Here is a 23244-nt window from a genome sequence, read left to right on the forward strand (position 1 = left end):
ATAGGCCAAGTAATATTGCATTTATATTCTCATTCGAAATAGGTGCGTTATTTTCCATTGCGTGCTCTATAACTTCTCTTCAAACTCAGTTTCTAATTGATTCAGCATCTTAAAAATAATCCTATGTAATAAAACTAATTTATAAAAACATGTAAAACGTTGAAGCGTTAAACGTCTCGTGCTGGATGACCAATAGGGGGCGCCAGTGTCCCGCTATGCTAAAACCTCTATCGCGCGTCCATGTCGAAATAAATTCACGTTAGGTTGAAGTTTTGTGTTTTAAAGTATTGCTTTTATTGCGGCAATATGCATGTCAGAAACGGCTGAGTTAATGTTTGTGTTACCTTAATAAAATGAATTGAGTTGATCGCGCGCGTTAAATGAACGCACGTGTTAAACATTAACAGACTAAAGCGTTCAGATCGGTCTCGTGGAGCTTACAGGGACAGTGCGGTCTTGTCTCTACTAGCTCAGAGGGGCTCTGTGGACTTGTTCTGACACACCACTGAATGAGACAAAAGCCTGGAGAGTTCAAAGGGGCAAAAGCAGACTGCCCCGGCTACATTGCAGCCCGCGGAGCTCAGCTCGCTGGATCCGATGCGCCTTAAATACCGCGCTACGCAAGGGGTGGGGTGGATGGAGATACTTTTTAATGCTGAAATATGAGCAATCGGGACTAAGGCGGATAAATACCGCACTCCAAGAGGGATCGTCTTTGCGTGTGGAGAGGAGTTCAAAAAAAATCAGTTGCGAGGACGCAGCTTTGGCAATTGGGATAAGAAGCGTTGCGCGCGCTGCGCCGGAGACTCGTGCTTTCCACCTCGTGGATACTCGAGTTTGCTCCCGAAGCTGCGAGCCGTGTTTGTGGAATACAGAATTCAACGCAAAACAAAACAGACGGGGGGCGAAATGAGAGTTTTACGCGCGCACCCCAAATCCTGGACTCTGTGGACGGTGTTCGTGTGTGTAATGAGTGGAGTTCATTCACAAGAAAGGCAGTAAGTATGTCTGCGGCTCGCTTTTGCGAATGATACCGAACCGCTTCTTTCATTCCAGACGTCCAGAAAAGACCTCAGGCAGGTGATGATAAAGACGTCCTCGGAAGTCTGTCGCTCTCCTGTGGAAACGTTTTCATCGTGCAATAAACAAATAAACTCGGCGGTACGGCTGCTGCTGGCGTGCGTTAATAACGGGTTGCGTGTAAACGGTTGCAAAAAAATGTTTGTGGTGACTGTAATTGTTACCGAATTACTTTTGTGGCACGGCATGGTTGACCAACACGGGATCCTGCTTGAAGAGGTCTCCATGCGCTTGCCAAGATGCTACGGTTTTGTCTGTTATTTTGATAAACTGTGGTTACCATGGTACGTTTTTGTAAAGGGTGGTACATCTCACATTATGTTATGAACTCCCAGGAGATGCTCTTTCAAAACAAGTCAATGTCATGTTTCGTAAATAACAGGCATTTAAAGTTTATGTCATTGTCTTAGTCAGTTTTTCCCACTGTTGGTATGATAATGACTTTTCAGCTGTAGATATGTGTGCTGAGCCCAATTTATTCTACGCATGTTCTCAAGAATACAATCGAGTTTGCTTCCCAAGGGTATATTAGAAGACTGGTCTTTATACTTTTATGAAGGTTCTTCCGTGATTCTTTTGCAGTACCATTTTCACTATAGGGTTCCACTTGGTTCTTTACGAGTTATTAACGTTGCATTGATAGCAGTGTTGTTGACACTGGAAGCAGATTTCTTAAACGATCTCCAGCATCAAACAATAAGCTGACAAGAACTCCTTAAAGATTGCTTTACGGGAATCCTGTTGGGTTGACTGACCCAAGAACAGCAGAAGTCCGTGAATTTCATCCTTCATACCAGGGCTGGGCAGAGCTCCGTGCCAGTGTCCGTACCTGTTACACGTGGTTGTGCCAAGTATTTCGAGCACCAGAGAAAGAGGTCAATAACTAGCTTGCCCTCTCCGACAAAGAGCTACATTCTCTGGAGCCGGCCAGTAGCTGGTCTTCCCTTCAACGAGATGGTGCTATCATGTAAACACTGAATAGTTTTATGCCCGCCGCACACATGAGAGTATTGTGAGATCGAGAGGTGAGGATCAAATGCAGTCAATTCCACGTAGATGCCTTGGAAGGGATTTTCTCATGCCTTCAGACTTAAATTGCTTCTGGCCTCGCTGAACCGTAATGCCAACCACCTGATATCTCACACTCAGGCATGCTATTAAATTCAAGGACACCGAGCCGCCTGGGTTTATTTGGGCATGTAATGGGTCAGAGAGTCACCTTCCAAACATTTCTCATCGTTTAAGGTCACATTAACCAAATTTGTTACTGGATTTGTGTAAGTAGTCTAGACAACTTAGATTCCAAAGAGGTGAAAAACACTTACAGAAAATAGGTTAGCGTTGGTTAATTGTATAATGACATTGTCTTGACATGTATTTGAGAAAGTCCTATTAGTTTTAATTGCATTGACCCCTAAAATTGGGTTGGGTTTCATGCAGCCATGTCTCTTTCTTTTAAGAGTAAATGCAACAAACATTTAAACAAATCGCCAACAAATGGATCTAAACACTGTGTATTTGTCAGTTTGAATTAAAATCAATTACTCCAGAACTGTAGGTGGCGCACTCTTCATTTGAGGCAATGTTGGTGTTCGGTATCTTCGAATAGTTTAGGTTTTTGATATAACGGCTAAATAAAATCAGACAGTGTTTTGTTTTTTTAATCCCCATCAACTTCAAACTTTAAACATTACTTATTTAGACATTGCGTTAATTATGTAGCGTTTGTAGATTTAAAAACGATGTCAAATATTTATTTGGGGGTGGTGGGGGTATTAAATGGTGACTCTGCCTAGAGTCCATAGAGTGTAGGGGCGATTTCAGAAACAGTCCTAGTCATGGTCCTGCAAAGTATCCATTTTCATAGTGGTTAACCCGTCATTGTAAATTAAGGAGCGAGAGCAATTTGTTATATCAGATGTTTTGGTAGGCTAAATTGAGTAGGTGGCGGCTGTAGTGATCAGCCTTAAATCTCTAATTTACAAAATGTACTTAAATCCGTTGTTGCGAGATCAATCGTAAGGTTCCCAGCACCCAACATTGGCAACAAAGAAACCCGAAACACTTGCCAGTTAGCGTTTGAACTGATATTTCTTTTATGTTCTCCCGAGGGAACTGCATGTTTGTTTGATTGGTGTGTCCTATGATGTGTGCTCTAGACAAAACAAAGTGTTAGTGTAATTGGTACCTGGAGTCTTGTGATGTAAACACACACACAGCTGTTGCTCTCCGTCCTTTGATTCACAGAGGTTACCTGATTGCCGCACCATCTGTGTTTCGTGCCGGTGTGGAAGAGGCCGTGAGCGTGACCATCTTCAACGCGGTAGAGGACACTCGAGTACAGCTGCAGCTCAGCGTCAAGGGCGAGATTGTGGCTCATAGCCATGGCAGCGTACGAGGTGAGAATTATCTTGGGTACTCCTTAGTCAAAATTGCTCAGTTCGGCATCTAAAAGTAACGTCCAATAACAGCTGCGGTGCCAAGAGTTTTTCATACCCTTGAAAATGTTTTTAAGCAAATAAATGTTTACGTCTGTTATTATTGTCTCAAATATCCTTATTTGGCTTGTATTTTAAAGTTTAATAACTATAGTTTTTGCCATGTTATTTCACAATAATTGTACTTTTTTTTTATGCAGAAACCTTCTGCAGGTTTTCACTTAACCTGTCTTTTCGTTTTCATTTCAGATAAAGGCACCATCAAAATAAAGGTGAGCCATTCATAAGCCAGTTTTACCCCGTGGTCTTTAAAGAGATAATTCATCCAAAAATACAAATTCTGTCACCCTCATGTCATTCCAAACCAGTAAGACCTTTGTTCATCTGAGGAACACACATAAAGACATTTTTGATTAAAACCATAAGCTTTCCGGCCTTCTATAGACAGCCGACAAGGCCCAGAAAGGTAAAATAGTAGTGATATCAGTTGTTCAACCTTTTATGAAGCTACAGAAATGCCTTTTTGCACAAAGAAAATTCAAAACATGTACGTGTCATGAATGCGTGTCGAAAATAAACACTAAACATAAAAACTATTCTCCTTGGGACTATATTAACAATGCTCTTGCCAGGTTTCTGGGCCTTGAGCGTGGTGGTTACATTGCTACTTATACAGGGTCAGAAAGATTTTCTTCAGAAACATTTTAATTTGTATTCCAAAGATGAATGAAGGTCTTAAAGGCTGGAGTGACACTAGGTTGAGTAATTAATCACAGAATTTTGGTTAAACTAACCCTTTTAAGTAGCATTTGCACTGAGCTCAATGAGACCTTTATGCCTAATAACCACAATGTTCCCAGGTGCCATCGGATCTCAGAGGCCAGGCACATCTGAAGGTTTGGGGGAACCGCCAGCTCAATGAGGGTGGCTACATTTTCCACAACCACACCACTGTGACGGTGGACAGCAAAGGCACAACTGTGTTCATCCAGACTGACAAGCCAGTCTATAAGCCCAGGCAGAAAGGTCTCTCTCTTCTTACCAAATGGAAATGGGTTGCTGATGATGCCAACTGTGTTTGTATTGCTATATGATTTTGATTAATGCCCGTGTTTAGATTACTAGAATACCACATACACACTGCATATCTAATGTTTAAAAAAATCCCCAAAATAATGCAGCCTTAAACATCTCAAAAGAGTAAATTATTACATTGCTGTCACATGACCCCCATACAATTCCAGTTATTATCTTTTAAATTAATACAATTATTTGGCGTTTTTTTTAAATTACATCTTATGCCAAAATGCTTACCATTCTGGTTAAATATGTGTTAAAAGAAAACTTGACCAATATTACTTCTGATTAATTTCTCGCACTAAAACTTAAAGGTTATATTATGTGCATTGCAATGTGGCACACAGTATTTTGTCGTATGTATGCAAAATTTAACCGATATCATTGGAGTAACTTATTTTGCACAGTATATCTATCTCCTGCATGATATTCTAAACCTAGCCAAATTGTCATGAATAGCTTTGCGAAAGAAGCAAGTTGAATTGTAATTTGTTACAATTATTTATTGTTGTTGTTTTTTCTCCTTTCAGTTCTTATAAATGTGTATGCTGTCACACCAGACCTAAGGCCAACCAGTGAAAAGGTGAAGTCCTGAAATTAAAGCACTAAAATGTTAAATTATGCCATTTAGTAGAGAAGAATTCTCCTATTAGCATTAGCAGTGTTTATTTAGTGTCTAAAATCTTGCAAACATTATTATAAAGGCACCATAGGTAGCTTAGCTCTGAACAAAAACGCAAATTATAGAAATTTAAAGACACTTTTTTTCCAAACGTTTCTCCAGTTATATTGTGTGGAAAATACCGTAATTGAAAAATGGGCTGCTCTGAAAAATTAAAAAAATTGCACTCTGCAAAACTTCTCTTAGATGCAGGATTTATTCAAATCTTGGTTAAAGTAGCTGTAGTTATACAGTTTGTCGTCCTTATTTCTCTAATCACTTCTTTGTTTTCTTTTACAGATTGAAGCTTACATAGTGGTGAGTGGAGGCCGTGGGGTGGACACTGCTCTGGTTGGAAAGCATGGTTGGAGTGTTTCTTTCCCAGCAGGGTCCATGTTGCACAGCTATGGAGTTTGACAACTGGTCGCCGGTGTTGGGTTCGACCTTAGAGAAGATGCTAACGGGCGACTAGGGAGATAAAAGGGAGCAAGTCTTCCTGGGGCGTTGCCCCCCCACTGCTCTGTGCTTAGCTTCCATCTCTTTCCCACATGCTGCTTGGTCTTTGAAGCGGCTCTGGAGCAGACACTGTTGCTCAGTTCCAGAAAATTCTTCTGAAAGCTGTGCAAATGGCCAAAGGGGGACCAGAAAAAATGTTTGCTATGTATGCGATGTTTCATGTTTATGTTAGTTTGGCACCGTCGGCCTCTGGCTCTCGCCGGAGGAAGTGTCAGTTGGGGTGTGTGTAGCTTTGCCCTGATTGACGGGCTCCTGGAGGGTTGGCCCTTTGAGTCAGGGCAAGGTCAGTTTGCTTGAAAGCATCACTGGGTTTGAGACATGTTTGTTTAAGCTTGATTCTTTGCTGCCTTTTTATGAGCGTAAAGTGGCCTCTGGATTTAAGGCAAGCAAATAAGCAAGAATGTGACTATTTTTAACACATGCTGTTTAAGATTACCACTTTGTTTACCTAGGACCCCAGAGGATCCCGCATAGTCCATTGGAAAGATCTGAAGTCTGTATGCTGTGGTAAGAATTGTTACTATGGTGTTCCTTTGGATGAAATTAGGCTTTTGAAATCGTGCTGTGCAGCTTTAGTTCATGTGACAGTCACCATGATATGTAATAAAGCTTTGATCACCATAATATTTTCTCTGTTAGGAATTGTCAATATGAGCTTTCCGCTGTCAGACCAACCAGTCTTTGGTGAATGGTTGGCATTCGTGGAGATGCAAGGCCACACATACAACAAGTCTTTTGAAGTGCAGAAGTATGGTAAGGAGTGTTTTATTTTTTTAAAGAACCAATTCAAATAAATGTAACCATGTAATACAGCAAATCGTCTCTAAAAGATGAAAAATCAATATCACTCACTAAAGGATGAATCCATAACATGCTATCATTTTTTCACAACAAGGACAGTTTCAAAGCAAAGAAAATTAGTTTTTATTTTTTGTTGACTAAATATGATTTAAACATGATTGCTTTTAAACAGTCGTACCCAGATTTGAGCTCATTATTGAGCCTCCTCCCTACGTTCGAGACCTCAATTCATGTGAACAGGTCACAGTCAAGGCAAGGTAATTGGACTAAAGACTGCAAAATGACTAGCTTAAGTTGTCAGGCAATGGCCTCCAATTTCTTACTCACCCTGCCTTCTTCCAGGTACACCTTTGGAAAGCCAGTGTCGGGAAAATTAACAGTTAATATGACGGTCAATGGCGTAGGCTACTACAGACATGAAGTTGGTCACTCTGTGGTGAAATCAATGGAGGTGAGTACATGGTCAAATATTTCACTGCTGAAAAGTGTAGTATGTGTTCTGCGTTTCATGCTGTTGTCTCTATTTGGTTCCTGAATCAGTAAAACTTCTGTAGTTGACCGTCTTCACTAGCAAAAATTTGCAAGCATGGCTGCACTGGTCTACTAACACTCTATCCCAAATGCCAGCCTCACCCTTTGCAGTCCACCTCTAATTTCCTACTTGTAACGACATGTAGACTGTTGAGTAGTAGTCCACTGTAATGTCTAGACCAGTACAAACTCAACAAAATGAGACGTTGATGGTTTGTGGTTTCCACAAAGGTGTAGTTCATAGTCACTCCTTGTGGTCTGCATGGACAAAACTGCAAATCCACATTAAAAAATGGCCAATTTAGAAATGGGGTAAGACTGACCAGTTACTAACTAATGTCAACTAAATAGTCCAAGCTAGTCTTTTTAGCACTCCATGTCTTTGTAACATCAAAAGTAAGTAGCAATTATCTGCAACCAGTTTCTTTTATTCTATATAGATTAAAGGCTCAGCTACTTTTAGCCTCTGTGTGAAGGACATGATGCCCTTAGAGGTTACAGACCATTTCCGAGGTGCAGTGAACATGTGGGTGACAGTGAACAGCATAGATGGTGGACAGCAGACCATGTTTGATGATTCAACGCCTGTGCACAAGCAGCTCATCGACATCAAGTATTCCAAAGATACTCGCAAGCAGTTCAAACCTGGCCTGCCCTACAAAGGGATGGTGAGAGGAGGATCAGTCTTCTGGTAGAAAATAGATGATGTTTCCTTTTATCCTTTCTGCTAATTAATGCTAATTTGGAATGATGGTTTTTCACCACTGACCCCAGATTGAGGTGACCTATCCGGATGGGAGCCCAGCGGAAGGAGTACAAGTGAGGGTTAAGGCCGAACTTACCCCAAAGGACAACATCTACACAAGTGAGCTGGTCTCGCGCAATGGCAAGGCAACTTTTGAGATTCCCTCCATCCCCACAGCTGCCCAGTACGTCTGGTTGGAGGTCAGTGGGAGGGATTTGGAGATTTGATGGATGCTTTTTTTAGGGGTGGTGTTGTGTTCTGCTCAAACACGCTTGCCTGTAATTTAATAGTAATCTTTAAACCTTTATTACCTGGTGAAGGTATTAGGAAGGTATGTTTGTTCAGGATTGGCGCCAAACTCTGCAGCCTTTCAGCAGCAGGATTCGTTACCCTGACCTAGTTCTTAAGATTGGGTTAGTAGGTTCAAATCTTGAAAAGTTACAGATTAAGACACTGGGGTTGCATGAAGTGGTACCATTGTTCAGCAAGGCACATGACTCCCAGGTTGCTAAAGTGCCATTGGGGCGGTTCCTCTAATGTAGGGGTGTCCAAACCTGTTCTTGTTTAGCTCCAACACCAACACATCAGAACCAGGTAATCAAGGATGTAAGACTCACTAGAAACCTCCAAGCAAATGTGTTGGAGCTGGTTGGATCTGACACTGGCCTCCCAGGAACAGAATTGTATACCCTTGCTTTTAGTATTGATTTAAACCTGGGTTTTGTGGACCATAAAGTTTGGTTTGTTTGATTATTAAGAAGGACATAATTTAGGGTCCACATATGCATCTGTGTGAATCTGGAGTTTGCTGCAATGTGCTTTGTGAAAGATAGGAAAGCAGTGTGAAAGAGAATTATCATTAATTGTTTTTGTATAGCTTTTCACCAGTACTTTTATAGTATTAGAACCAAATACAAGCAAAGTCACAGTAACTTTATAACTTTCATGTTGACTTTTTTTTTTTTTTTTTTTTTCTTTTCTTTTTTTTTTTTTGCTTGCAGTCAAAAGTGACTGCCATTGATGGCAAGCCTGCAGGAGATCAGTATCTCCCCAACTATCTGTCCATCAGTAGCTGGTATTCTCCTAGCAAGTGCCATATCCAGCTCCTAAGTCCCAGTGCTCCTCTTGTGGTAAGCGAGACTGGCAGTCTAATTAGTGATGCTTAATAAGACAACCTTTAATCATGAAAGTGCCTGTTTGTGCTTAGATTGGACAAGAAGCAGAGATCTCCTTGAAGTCCACCTGTCCCTGTAACTTCACTTTGCACTACGAGATCGCATCTCGTGGGAATATCGTGCAGTCGGGTCAGAGGCATGCCAACAGCATGGCCCACCGTGAAAAGAGAGCTACAGTCACCTTTGACACAAACATTCATACCACCACCAAACCACCACGAGACTCAGGTCAGTTTTATTGCAATAACAGCAGTTTATGGGCACTTTTGTTCATTAAAATTTGTTGTTTTTAAAAGACAAAACTAACTTTTGGTGCTCTAGCAGTTGAAAAAAAACAGAACTGCACGCATGTCGCATGTGTACCGTAGTGAGTCGGGAAGTTTGGAAGATTCATGATCAGGGTTGCCAATGTTTTTCAGCAAAACCAGCCCTTTTTCTACTCATGACTAAAAATCGATTTTCAGCGGGGATTCCCAGTAAAGATCACCATACATCGGGGTTAAATGCTTTTTTTCACAGGGTAACTCATTATATCCATTTTGCAACATGGAGAAAGTGACATGGTGTTGTTTTGAAATCCCTGACTCTTTTGCTTGCTGAGGCTGATTTAACAAATAAAATATTAATAATCCTAAATACAATAAAAATACAAATTATATTTTCACTCCTTTTTTGGCATACTGTGACATTGACAAACATGACAAACAATAAAATATGTACCTTCATTTTCTTTTTTTTCTTTTTTTGTTTGGTCTTGAATCTTATGGTCTTTGCACTATTGTCTTTTGGGTAATTCATAAAATTGTTTAAAAAGTGAAATACCTCATGCTTTATTTTATCTTATTTCTAATTCATGGGTTCTGTGTACTGTCCATTGTTCTGACAATAATATTGCGTATTTAATGGCACAATGTTTTAAAACATTTGTTAAATAATGAAGCTTACCTTTAGCTCATAAAGGCACTATTTTTCCTTCTTTTTTTTTTTTTTTATTTTATTTTTTTTCCCTCCCCATTTTTTTTTTTCTGTCCATCTTTGTCCTTTGTCTGCCCAGACTCTGGTGTGTCCTCTTCTCAGGCTGAAACGGACAGCTGCGTATCGGTTCTCCATTTCAACGTGACTCCTGCCATGGCTCCCCTCAGTCGCCTGCTGGTCTACTATGTTCGGGACAATGGAGAAGGGGTGACTGACAGTCTGCAGCTTCATGTTCAGCCACGTTTCGAAAATGAGGTGGGTTAGATCAAAGCTCACTACTTCATAATCAGTTTTGCAATTTATTAAAGTGTTACGCCACCCCAAAACGAAACTTACCTCCATGCCATTCCAAACCTGTCTTCAGAACACAATTTAAGATATTTTGATGAAAACCAGGAGGCTTTTGACTGTCCCATTGACTGTTAAACAACTGCCACTGTCTGCCATCAGCTGTTCAATCGTAATATTATGAAGCTACGATATTACTTTTTGTTCGGAAAGAAAACAAAAATTGGCAGATGGTGCATTCAGATGGTGCCTTATACTTTTCTGCACCTTTACAGTCATAATTGTTTGGCAGTCAAAGGTTTTCAGAAAATGTCTTAAATGGTGTTCCAAAGACAAACTAAGCTTTTATGGGTTTGGAACAACATGGGGGTAAGTCACTTTAAAGTCACGTTTCAACACATTGTCCACACCATCATCTTGTTCCAAAGTCATGACTTTCTTGTCCTTAGGTCTCTGTGTCTTTGTCCTCAAACGAATCGATGCCAGGCACCCCAATCAGCATGAAAGTCCGAGCAGAGAGTGGTTCATGTGTATGTGTAGCTTCAGTGGACAAAAGCATGTACCTTCTCAAACCAGGCTTCCAGCTCACTCCTGAGAAGGTCGGTACTGTGAACCTTCAAACGTGCCACTAATAGTTTAGAAATGGTCTTAACAGCTTCTTGGGTTTATGGGTTTGCAGGTGTTCAAGGAACTAGTTGAATTTGACGTGTCTGATGCTTTTGGGGTACCCAAAGATGAGGGACATTTTTGGTGGCCAGGCTTATCATCACGAAGACGACGTTCTTCTGTGTATCCATGGCACTGGGACATCACTAAAGATGCCCGTTTCGCTTTTACGGTGAGAACATCACCATCTCCCATTCGGCATAAGCCTCTAGTTAGATATTAAAGGCTAATGTGTTTATGTAACTGTGTTGTAGGAGACAGGGCTGGTGGTGATGACTGATATGGTGAGTCTGAATCACAGGCAGAGTGGAGGGATGTACACGGACGAGGCCGTGCCTGCTTTTCAGCCGCACACCTCCACCTTAGTGGCAGCTATGCACTCCCGATCTGGGACACGGTACACATGCTCGCAGTGTCTGAAATTATAAGGTTAATCTCACAGGTGGTTGTCTCTAAGGTCAGTAAGAGAGTTGATTCTTATGTCAGTGTGTGTTTTTCAGGGCAGAGAACCGGAGGCGTACGTTCTTCCCAGAAACATGGATATGGCATTGCTTTAACATCAGGTAGTAAAATATTACTTTGGTTAACTAAAATTCTATAAATGTAAAATGTTAAAGTTCTTTTATTAAGTATAAAGTTGATGCAAAGTGACAGCAAAGATTTGTATTTCAAATGTTTGAACTTTTAAAAAGTATCATGACAAAACATTATTGCCATTTGCACCTGAATTGTTTCAATATTGATGATCAATATTGATTTATGCTTTTGCAAATAAACGCTTCATATATCGTCAAAGACGAAAAAGGGTTTAATAATTAAAAAAAAAAAAAACGATAAGAGTAATGCTGTCTTTCTGTTTAAATGAATTGCAATTTACTTTTTTTCTAATTCCTTCATATACCAATCAAACAAGCCTTTTGTTTTATGGGGACACAGGAAGTGTCCTCATAAACCATGTTTACATTGTAGTATCCATGTCATTTATACACATTTGTGTCCTCATAAACCACAAATGCCATTACACACACGTATGTACAAACATGAATATACTTATTTTTTGCAAATTATAACTTTTATTTACAGCAGTGTTACTGGACAGGCTGAGTTACACTTGGACGTTCCTGATTCTATCACCACATGGATGACAGAGGCTATCGGCCTATCTCCTGAAAAGGGTCTGGGCCTGGCTCAGATCACAGAGCTGCGCACATTCAAGCCCTTCTTTATTGACTTCACCCTTCCGTACAGCGTCGTCCGTGGTGAACAAACCAAAGTCCCACTGACGGTGTATAACTACCTTCCTACGTGTGCAGAGGTGAGTGTACATGTGCTTTTATACACAAAAAACAGGTGCCACAATCTTAAAAAAAATGCAATTTTTTAGTCCTGTTTTGATCCCCCTCATCAGAATGCTGTGAAACGGTAGGTGGGGCTAAACAGGCAGCGATGTAGAAGCAAGCATTGATCTTCTGAGGAGACAGTATTTAGCGACACTATTACATAATAAAAGCAGTACATTCTACAGCCTGTATGTTTAATAGATTGGCTTCAATACAAGTCGTTTTGGACCAGATAGAAATTTTATTCTGAAGCTGGATGTTTTTATAGCACAGTTACCTCTTATCAAAAGTTACGACTCAGTTCACGACTCCTTTAACAACGATTAAAAAAATAAGGGTTATCATAAAGAGCTGGGCCAATAAGCAGCCACCCAAGTCACCCTAGCAACCACCAAGCAAACTTGGAAACACCTTAGTAACTGAACAGCAACACTTTGACACCATGGGAATGAATTTTGCACAGACAAGCACTATTTACAACTGACTGCCATAGATGCTATTTAAACCAGTTTCTGCATTCATATCATGTGGACTCGAATGTTATTTAGTATCAGCTTATTTTTGACTTGAGGTATGTGAAGAGAAGAGATTTGCAGCAGTGTTGGCGCTGAGGGGTTTAGAGTTGAATCCTTGAGGAACGATGGGAGGCAATGAGTTAGGCAGCATGGAAAATGTGCAATGCACCTCAAAAATTCCCCAGAATCCTTTAGGAGCCCTTGGGAGTTCATGCTTTATAAGTTTGAAAATGCGGAGCGCATGTGTTTGTGTGATACGGAGAAACTCTGTGATTTTATTTTTACACTCATTCTCCATAGGTCCATGTGAAAGTGTCAGTGCCCAAAGGGATCAAGTTTGTGGGTCACCCAGGAAAACACCACCTTACACGGAAAAAGTGTGTGGCGCCTGGGGAGGCCACGCCCACTTTTATAGTACTGCTCTTTTCTGAACTGGTATCCGCCAACATCACAGGTTAGTCCGTTGAATACTTCATCAATGGGTAAACCAAATCTTGCTCAGTATGATAAATCAGCTGCGTATTGGGATACTTTTTGAACAGTATTGAAGGAGTTAACCTGCGTGCTCTACACTTGGATCAAACGGCTTTTAGCATCACGAGAAACAAAATCAGTTGCCTGGTAGTTTATAAATCATCTGCTTGCTTCATGTTTGACAAGAAATGTGTATTTGTTCTCACTGTTGTTTACAGAAGGTTTATTACTACAAGACATTGCAAACATTCTTGCGAATATTAATCAATCATTGTCGCATATTTGACTCTTTGACTTGTTTCAGCCTGCGGTTTCTTAAACGTACTGCCATTTTGGCCTTAGCAAAGCACAGCTGCCGTCATTGACTTATGTAATGACCCATGCTGGACAACAACGATGTTCTTTTTAAGCTATCAGACAAGGAAAAGTACATAAGGGCGTGGAGGTGGGGGCTTTTTCTATGCGTCTCTGTGGCATGTCAGTGAATTTGCAGGTCATTGCTGGCCAATGGGCCCCCCATGGCTGTGGCCTAGTCCCCCTGGCTCCAAGTCCTTCCTTCTCACTACACACATACAAAGGGGCTTTGCTGGCAAGCAGCCATTCTGCTGCAAAGCCATGTGTGTATCCTATTATCCCCAGGCCATCAGGGTCTCAAAAGACATTACGGGGTTTGTAAAAAAAAAAAAAAAAAAAAAAAAAGGCTGCCAGTAGTCTCCCATGTGTGCACTTGTAAATGTCTACTTTTCCAAACACTAATTCTTCCACTCGTATGCAAGCATAATGCAAATAAATCATTTTCAATGTCACAGAGTTGTGATCTGACAATTCTTATATTGGTTTCCATGGCAGCTCGCGCCGTGGCCTACAGTGAGCCATGTTGCTGCTCCGATGGGCTGCAGTCCAACAAAGCAGGAAAAGTGGGTGAGGAACAGGAGGACAGGAGAAGCCCTGCGGGAATGGACTATGTGCGCAGGAGTGTTCTAGTAGAGGTGGGAACCTTAAATAAGTTGTTTTGCAAACCGGTGTGTTATGTAGTGATGCACTTAACATAATTTTTCATGACCAGTTGCAAAACCGTTTTTTTTTTTTTTAAAAGCACCTTGGCCGATACCGATATTTTTATCATTTTATTATTATTTTTTTTTTACAACAAACAAGACAGGAAAAAAAAGTCTATATATAAACGGGATGTTTAATTGCCAATGGCAGCAACTGCGCAGTAAGTTCAATGCAATCTGACATCACCATTTAGCTTTTGTTTTTAAACTTGACTCGTATTAAGTAAAAACATTTAACTGTAACCTTGTGAAATTTTAAAGGCACAATAAACACACATTTAGCAGTCCAACCAGACTGTTAAGTAATATTAGGATGTTTCGTTTTTAAATTTGGTGTAAAGAAAAAAGGTCTTTACCAGTGAAAGTAAATAAAAGTAAGCTATAAATAAATTATACCAAAACGTTCAATCAAATGATGTTTAGTGCAGCGAGTTAAACAAAGATGCCACAGTAGGCGCTTTTTAAATCAAATTAAGTCAATGTAATTTTAAGGCAAAATAATAATCATCCAGCTGTACAGAACTGATGTTTACTTCTGGCTTTTCAAAAGTGCAAGCAAGTTCTTTTCAAAAAAGGAGCATCTCATCTTTAGTCTGTTTTGTTTCTCATCCAACACGTGATAATCTCTGGTTACATAACACTATTCAGATGTGTACCATATTTTTAAATGTACCAGCTGATTGGTTGAGTGCTGTATACTTAGCACTGGGAATCTGTTGTTGTGTTGAGTAAGTGAGTGATTAGTCCACTTCCAGAATAAAAATGTAAGCATTTGTGGTTAAAAAGTAAAAAAAAAAAAACCTACATTTTGCTTGTTTTTTTTTGAAAATGACTGATAAAAAAAATTCCTTAATGTGTTTCTTTTTGACTGAAGTAAGAAAGACATGAAATTGGGATTAGTAAATTCTCAGGCTTTTTTGATTTGGAAGTGAACATGCAGAGGGGATTTTTTTTTTTCTTAAACCTGAAGTGTGTGTGTGTGTTCAGTTGCTTAAACATCCCTTCCTCTTTCTTTTCCATAGCCTGAAGGTTTACCTAGAGAGTACACATACAGCGTCTTTTTCTGTCCGAATGGTAAGGCCTTTCCTGCTATTTATTAATTCTATAATATGTTCAAACTGATAGCAATAGTTTCTAGTTTTATGTTAGAATCTAAAGATGGGGTTGTTTATTCTCGTATGTTTCTTTCTCCCCTCGTATTTCGTAGAACGAATCCATATCTCCACACCCAACAAATATGAGTATCAATACGTCAAGAAGCCAGCAAAAGTAACACACGTACAAGTGGCCATTAAAAGTCATAACGATGCCCACATTGCCCTCTCGCCCAGTGCACATGACAGCACCGAAATGGTGGAAATTGTCTTGGGAGGGCGGCAAAACTCGCGCTCCTGGATCTCACGGGGTAAGATGGGAGAGCCTGTAACCAGTGCCCCAACACCAGGAATCCTATCCTGGGATGAGTTCCGAAGCTTTTGGATCAGCTGGAGAGGAGGGGGAGTGCAGGTAAGTTAGACTTATAGTCTAGGAGATGAAACAACTAATGCACATGGCATGCAAAAGTGGAAACTTCAGTTTCTAAGTCGTCGGATTGGTTAAATTATACAGGATTTCCGGGTAACGTGCGTGTTGCGTTCCTTAACGTTCCGCCTGAAGCAAAGATGCTGTGATGCCGAACCACATTGTGAAAAAAGAAAGCCTTTATGTTTAGAACTGTGACAGTCAAATACATGCTTTTTTCACTGTTTATAATGTTCATACATAAATAGGCAGTACTGTGATGCCAAGACAAGGTGATGTAGTTGCTAAAGAAATAAATAATAATAATAAATAGCATTGACGGCAGTTTATAGCACTTTTATCTTGGAAACTTGAGTATCAAATAAATCTCAAAGTAAATATGGGATGAGGCTGTTCAATATGGGGGGGGGGTGGACTTTAGGTCAATATTGGATGTAATATGGCGATTTTTATCAATTTTAAGACTACAAGGTAGAGCTGGACGATTTAAAGATGAAAAAGATAACATGGGTGTTTGCAACCTCGATTCAATCTCATTTCGAAATGACAAAGATTTATCAAACCTTTGACAAAGTCACATCAGAACGTTCAAATCAGTGTTCACGCTGCCGCTGACACAGAGAGAGCAGTTTAGGTATGAGAGAGTCATGATTAGATATTAAACCGCTTCATAAACAATTATTTTATACCAAATAAGTCTATAGTTCGCATATAAAAACTGATGTCTATGGTAGTGATTAAAAATTTAAAAAATTCCCTTTTGAAAGCAATTTTCACTTCATATTGGTGCTGCAAATAACTTTGATGGATTACGGTATTGATTACATTGTTTTGCCAGTAGGTGGCGACAAGTGACTTAAAATATGTATTTGTCATTGAAACATTCAAACATTAATTCAAAAACGCTGATTCATTCAGCAGTGAAATAAATGAAGTATTTATGAGTGAGCCATTGAATCATTTATTTAAATATTGTTTTAAAAAATTTAATCGAATTAAAGTGCGGAGTCTTGGGAGAACATTCTCTATTTTAAATGACAAAAAAAGTTATCTTTAAAATATAAGAGTCTTTAAAATATTTTGAATGATGGTGTAAAATTTAATACAACTTTTAGGAGTGTTGTTGAAGTAGCTTTCTAGCTTGTTACTGCAAAACTGGCTTCATCATTTTTAGAACCTCTCAGCTACTGTCATATTATAGCAAAATGTTGCTGTGTTAGTAGCTATGTTTAGTTGCTCTCCAACACTGCATACTAATGAGGTCATATTTTACTGGCTAATGCCACTGTGATTTATTATCATTGAGTACCTCTCACTGGCACAGAAATATTCACATTCAGCATCTCTGCTCTGTTCTCTAGATGTTTTGAAAGTGACCTATTTTCAGCCTATTTTTATTGGATATTAGACCATGTACAACGAAACGCGACTCAACATCAAAACAGTGACAAACCTTGATAATATCGTGAATCTTTTTATTAACAAGAGATTTTAAACTGGGTCTATTTAGGCTTAAGGTGATGTGGGTAGCTTTTGCCAAGACTTGGCAATTGTTTTTTATGAGCCCCTAGTGCTTGTTAAATGCGGTATTCATCGAACTGCTTTTTGAGTAGAACTTAATTGGTTTCCATGTTGTTATTATTGAATTAAAATGTGTCATACTTGCTTGTTTTTTCTCTGAATGAGCGCATGCACATACCCACCATGTCATACATGGATCAGTTCATCATTTTGTTAGGGTGTTTCCGAAAAATAAAAATTTGGAAAGAAGATTTTATTTTCATAAGCCCTAAAAGCAAATACAAAACACCTACACAGTGCTTCTCTGTGTTTATCTGGTGTTCCAGATGGACCTAAAAGTACCTAAAACCTAAAATAAACCATCTTGGCCTAGTCTAAATACCAGCTTATCACTATAGTCTGGTTTTATGGTTACATAGTGTTTCTGGTGATAGGTGGGGCATGGCCTAGAGCCATCCAGTGAGACCCTGATTCTGCAGTGGACTGGACCACTCCCTGCTCAAGTGCGCCATATTGGTTTTTCCACTGGCTGGGGTTCTGTAGGTGAGTTTAGGATCTGGCGCAAAGAAGATGCAGATGAGAACCATAATGAGGCCTTCACTTTGGGAGTCCCCCACAATGTGGTGCCAGGCTCAGAGAGAGCCACCGCTGCTATGATTGGTGAGGATGAATTAATAGTGTAGCCACCTAACAGAACAAGAAACAAATTCACCTTGCAGTTTCTTTAATTTATACATGCAATTGTTGTCTTTTGTGTCCCAGGTGATGTTATGGGACCTACCCTCAAAAATCTTGACAAGCTCCTCAGACTCCCCTTTGGTTGTGGGGAGCAGAACATGATCCACTTCGCTCCCAACGTCTTTGTGCTCAAGTACCTTCAGAAAACCCATCAGCTGAGCCCAGAGGTGGAGGCAGAAGCCACTGACTACCTGCTGCAAGGTACAAGACACAACACGCTTTCATTCTTAAATGCGTCTTCTTGATTATTAATCTTCTGAAGAATTATTTTAAAGTGATTGAAGGTCTGTATGAACGCAGTGCAAACAATGCCTTGGGTCTTCTAATGTACCTGGCAGGTTATCAGAGGCAACTGACATACAAGAGGCAGGATGGTTCCTACAGTGCCTTTGGGGAAAGAGATTCCTCCGGAAGCATGTGGTAAGCTTCTAGTATGTGAAGTCTGAACATGCTGTGTCTGCTAAGAAGTTGGCTTTAATTACAATAGCGTAAGCCATATTTTTGTTTCTAGTATGTCCTTTATTTAACCCCCCATCTCCAGTCAGAGAAAGGTGAACTTCTTAAACATCCATGTTTCAGTATTTTTCTACAAATATCTTCATATGTTGACGCACCTTGCTACTCTGTTTGACTTATTACGGAAGGCTAAACTTCAGATTGGAAGCATGTGAGATTTGTGTCCCCTAAGAAAACCCAAAGAAAAATGTTGTCCTCATGATATATATTTGTTTAGCACAAAAAATCTAAATGATTCATTTATTTAAGCATGGTTGTCTGACTTTTAATAGAGCCTTGGATTGTAAAATGCCTAACTGACTGTACCCTGGAGCCTTATTAACAAACTAGTAATAAGCTCCCTGACTCCAGTCACTGGAGTACAGATTTATTGGTTGTTTTGGGGGATTTCTTCCCGTGGTTCAGAGCAGCCATCATTAACTATGCCCTCTGTGAGGTCAACAGCCCCCTACCCCCACTATATTGCCTGCTCCACCACTGGACACACGGGAGTTACAGGAAAATGAAGTTAGCCTTAGCTGTTGGAGTCAGAAAAAGAAGGATGCATACTTGATCCCTGTCTCCCCTCATTCCTGTATAAATTTGCATGACTACTCATTTTAACTAGTTATTAACCAGTCATCCAGAAAAGTGGTCGACTAGACGGCAGGCTAATGTTTATCTTATCCTTGGTTTTTGCTGTTTCTGGAAAGTGCAATGCTGCATTGGCAGACAGTATGTGAGTGGAGAAAATGTTTGCACAGTTAAGCACAGGTGAGAAACAAGAATAAATTGAGAAACCTTGACACCACTAAGAATACTGCATTAGGTAGTGTACTTCATGGGGGGATTCCATTTTGAAGCTGTTGGGACATGGTCCAGTGAGTATGTCAAACCATCTCCCAGATTGTACATTCGTCTGAGAATGCATACTAGTCCGAAACAACCCTGCTTTTGTTTCTGGTCCAGTTTCACCTATTAGCACAGATCATTTATTGCCAGGTGAGCAGCCGCTCCAGAGCTGGCTAATATGTCCCAGCTTGAGCTGAATGATAGGACAGGAAATTGTGGTTCCTAATGAAAAGATTGGCCATAATGGTGCAGCAAGTATTTAATGTCCCCATCAGCGCCTTGGTGCCCTTGTAATGCCAAGGCCTTCAAACCTAATCTTCTTCAGTGGAAAGAGCAGCTTATGTTCTGGAACACAGTGGAAACTTTTATTTATAAATGCCTGGAAGGTCGGTGCAGCTTTAGCTGAGTTTTGTAATGTGTGAGGATGCCTTTGAAAGTGGAGGAAAGATGTTTAGACCTTGGACCAGATCTGGCAACCCATCTTCTGGCATCACTCGCTGGCATCGGCATGTCTGGATCCAATGTGAGCCACATGCGGCAGTAATCTACTCTACACCCTCCAGCAACCTCCAGCAATCCCACAAACTCCTGCAGAACTTGTTTTCTTGTAGTTCACCTAAAAGAGTAGTTTCAAACCTGCTTGACATTCTTCTCTGAACCACTTATTGAAAAATGTAAAATATACTGGGTTAAATAAAGAGCTGGGTATTTTTTTGACTGTGAATTAATGTAGATTTAATACAACTCCTGCAATTAGAAAAATAAACGGCAAACATAAGATTACAAATGGTTAATCAATAAAAGGAAGTTAAGAGCCACAAAACTGTATATTAAACACTTTTTTTCTTATTTTAGGTACACTTGGGGACAGTAAAACAGAACCCAACTCTATATTTCAAATACATACAATAAATAGACAGAATTTTGATACAAAATGGCTGATGCAGAACAATCGCATGCTTTGATCAAACAGGATCATGTTATTTTATGTTTAAGATAAAACAAAAAAAATCTCACAGCATTAGCTGTAACATGTAGGCTACAAGCCTATGAACGGTTTAGAAAAACTAATACTGGCTTTTGGGTGATAGTTCACTCACTGTGATTTATGCGTTTATGAATTATTTCTCTAAAATAGCAGTGCAGATTTGTAGTATTACTATAGCATTTCACCTTAGAATTACAAATCAGCCATATAGCTATGTTCTTGTGCAGAGTGTCATCATGTTTGCAAATCTAAATTGCTTCCATACCTCTGACTTTTTTTCTAAAGTTGGTGTTGACATTGGGAATGCAACTTAATCCGCCATTTTAAAGGAATAGTTCACCCAAAAATGAAAATGTACAGAGCTTCAAATAATGACCACTATGTACAGAGCTTCAAATAATGACCACTATCCACAAGCATTACCGAGCTTGGAAGAGCTAGGAATTTTTTTTTGTTCATTTTTTTAAGCTTTTTTTATAAAATAGTGTTTGTCTGAAAGAAGAAAGTCATATATGCCTAGGATGGCTTGGGGGTGAGTAAAATATGGTGTAATTTTCATTTTTGGGTAAACACTTCCTTTTAAGCAATTAATGATTGACAAACTATCTGTTGTAACATTGCACAAAGCGAATAAGGGAATGACACCTAGTGGATTAGACGAAGATTTTAATAAGATTATCATAAATCTTATGTTCAGTGTTTGTGGAAATAAATAAAAATCAATTCTAACAAGCCATTGGCTTGTCAGATATTAATATTTTAAAAATGATATATCCAAGTAATTTTTTTTTTTTTTGCCCAACCAAAATGTAAGTATCCCAGCTTCTGATATTGACAACAAATGCTCTACACACCAGAGGAAGAAACCCAGATTAACGCATTGCAGGTCAAATTGTGTTGTTGGGGTACCTTAAAACCACATAGAAAATGAAGGTTAGTAGCTCTTCACCTCAAGTTTATGCATGCTTGAAGTGGTTTACCACAGATGTTTTGGGATCATTTTAAGAGCGCTGTTTGCCTTGAGAGTCCTGGCAGAGGTTTCTAAGCATTCCAAAGCATTAGGTAAGGCGACTTCTTACAAGGGTTATACTGTGTTAAAGGCACCTTGCAAACCTGTGTCTGAACTTCTTGCACAAGCCTACCTAGAAGATTCAGGGGTGTCCCCTCCACTTTGCTGCTCTTTATATCGTCCAAACACTTTCTAGAACCTTTCCCTTAGGTCGAGCAGTTAAAATCTATGACACACATTACTTAACATTATAAAAATTCCTGTAGGCTCAATGCTCCAGTCTTACAAACTCTCTTGGGAAACATAATGAGGCCAGGCCTGCAAGGACTCTGTGGTGGTGTTTGGGTGTTTGTTTTGACATCTCTAAAGCACATGCTGGAGAAAACTCGCTGATTGTTTGTTTATTGATCTTTATTTTATGTGAAGTCACTTGTATCATCATCTGGCTGCTTTGGGAAATGTCGTCATGACATGCCATGTTGCAGTTAAAACAAATTAGCACATGGTTTGCATGTTTGTAGAGCCCTGGTTCAGTTGACTCACAGAGGTGAAAGCATTTACAAGACAAAGTCACTCAGCATTTCCATTAGCTGTTTCTTACATCTGTCAGAGTTCATCCTCAGTGTGATATTTCAAATGGCTTTCAGTTGCGATCCCATACTTTGAATGCAGGAACATACCTGATTAGGCGTTTTCCAAGGAAATGTTTCGCTTATACACTGTTCGCATTCACACTGTATTACGCAGGTTCCAAGAAAATATTTTTGCATGTGTTTGTCTGACTTTTACAAGTTGCTTATAATGAAGTCATAGCATAAGACGTTGGTGTTACCTCTTGGTCCTCCAGGTTGACTGCATTCGTACTGAAATCATTTGCTCAGTCACGTGGCTTCATCTTCATCGATCCTGAAGAATTACGTGCTGCCAAATCCTGGCTGATCACTCATCAAAAGGAAGAAGGATCTTTCCCAGCAGTGGGCCGGATCCTCAACAAAGACCTGCAGGTACATAAATGGAGACCGTTTTGAGAGGTTTGGAGTATTTTTGAGGTGGGTGAACTGGAAAGCTGTCCTCTGGTCCACTTAATCTGTGAAAGTTTCTATGAAAATGATTGCTTGGACCAAGATACATTTACACTTGTTCCTTTTTAGAAGAACCATTTTAGTTTAGTTGTCAAAACATTGCACATTTAAGCCAACAATTCCTGGGTTTACAAGTTCTCATCAAACTGAAAAAGCTCGGAAAGAGGTGTTATTTGTCATCACCTTGGTGAAAGTTGCTCTATCCAATTCCTTTTAAGGGTGGGATTCATGGAAAGATCTCCTTGACCGCATATGTGGTGGCAGCTCTCATGGAAACTGGGATTACAACCGAGGTGAGAGATCTACCACATCTTCCACATCTTGTTTATTGTGTGTCTCGATAAACTACGTCTCAGCGAAGTCTTTTTTTTTTTTTTTTTTGACAAAAAATTGCGGGATCCGTGTTAAGAGGGCATTCCTGGTTGTGAGATGATGGATGTTCTGGCAAAGAATCAACAGTATTTCTTTCAGCCTTGTGATAGGTAATCTAATATGGAAGCTTGCTGTCTAAATCTAAAGATTTATGATAAGAACATGCAGAGACAATGGAATTCTTTTGAAATTTTCACCCTGCTTGCATTCCTTTCTTCAAACTTAAGAGATTTGACAATTCCATTAAAACCACATGAAGACTAAATCACGATTCTATACATTGCCCTGCTAATGCATGCAGTACATAGCCATTAAAAATGCAAAAA

The 23244-nt window shown here is 39.7% G+C and overlaps 2 protein-coding genes across 4 annotated transcripts in view; one reads left to right on the forward strand and one right to left on the reverse strand.

Moving 5' to 3' along the window:
* The window catches only part of LOC122327734 (CUGBP Elav-like family member 5), a 1183696-nt gene that overhangs the window by 722495 nt on the left and 437957 nt on the right, over nucleotides 1-23244 (reverse strand). The window lies entirely within an intron of this gene.
* Nucleotides 231-23244, forward strand: part of cpamd8 (C3 and PZP like alpha-2-macroglobulin domain containing 8) — a 35668-nt gene continuing 12654 nt past the window's right edge. Inside the window, exons 1-29 of the mRNA XM_043223230.1 lie at nucleotides 231-998; nucleotides 3328-3479; nucleotides 3768-3790; nucleotides 4379-4544; nucleotides 5126-5178; nucleotides 5557-5574; nucleotides 6225-6279; nucleotides 6412-6525; nucleotides 6746-6830; nucleotides 6916-7024; nucleotides 7545-7772; nucleotides 7879-8049; nucleotides 8851-8979; nucleotides 9057-9252; nucleotides 10079-10254; nucleotides 10737-10886; nucleotides 10967-11125; nucleotides 11208-11350; nucleotides 11454-11516; nucleotides 12037-12268; nucleotides 13109-13262; nucleotides 14132-14271; nucleotides 15363-15414; nucleotides 15548-15846; nucleotides 17817-18042; nucleotides 18145-18321; nucleotides 18459-18540; nucleotides 22312-22468; nucleotides 22765-22839. Coding sequence (XP_043079165.1) covers nucleotides 910-998; nucleotides 3328-3479; nucleotides 3768-3790; nucleotides 4379-4544; nucleotides 5126-5178; nucleotides 5557-5574; nucleotides 6225-6279; nucleotides 6412-6525; nucleotides 6746-6830; nucleotides 6916-7024; nucleotides 7545-7772; nucleotides 7879-8049; nucleotides 8851-8979; nucleotides 9057-9252; nucleotides 10079-10254; nucleotides 10737-10886; nucleotides 10967-11125; nucleotides 11208-11350; nucleotides 11454-11516; nucleotides 12037-12268; nucleotides 13109-13262; nucleotides 14132-14271; nucleotides 15363-15414; nucleotides 15548-15846; nucleotides 17817-18042; nucleotides 18145-18321; nucleotides 18459-18540; nucleotides 22312-22468; nucleotides 22765-22839 — 3873 coding nt within the window. The 5' untranslated portion in view covers nucleotides 231-909. The remainder of the gene's footprint in view (nucleotides 999-3327; nucleotides 3480-3767; nucleotides 3791-4378; nucleotides 4545-5125; nucleotides 5179-5556; nucleotides 5575-6224; nucleotides 6280-6411; nucleotides 6526-6745; nucleotides 6831-6915; nucleotides 7025-7544; nucleotides 7773-7878; nucleotides 8050-8850; nucleotides 8980-9056; nucleotides 9253-10078; nucleotides 10255-10736; nucleotides 10887-10966; nucleotides 11126-11207; nucleotides 11351-11453; nucleotides 11517-12036; nucleotides 12269-13108; nucleotides 13263-14131; nucleotides 14272-15362; nucleotides 15415-15547; nucleotides 15847-17816; nucleotides 18043-18144; nucleotides 18322-18458; nucleotides 18541-22311; nucleotides 22469-22764; nucleotides 22840-23244) is intronic.

Source organism: Puntigrus tetrazona, chromosome 22 (assembly GCF_018831695.1).
Source record: "Puntigrus tetrazona isolate hp1 chromosome 22, ASM1883169v1, whole genome shotgun sequence".
Classification (NCBI taxonomy): domain Eukaryota; kingdom Metazoa; phylum Chordata; class Actinopteri; order Cypriniformes; family Cyprinidae; genus Puntigrus; species Puntigrus tetrazona.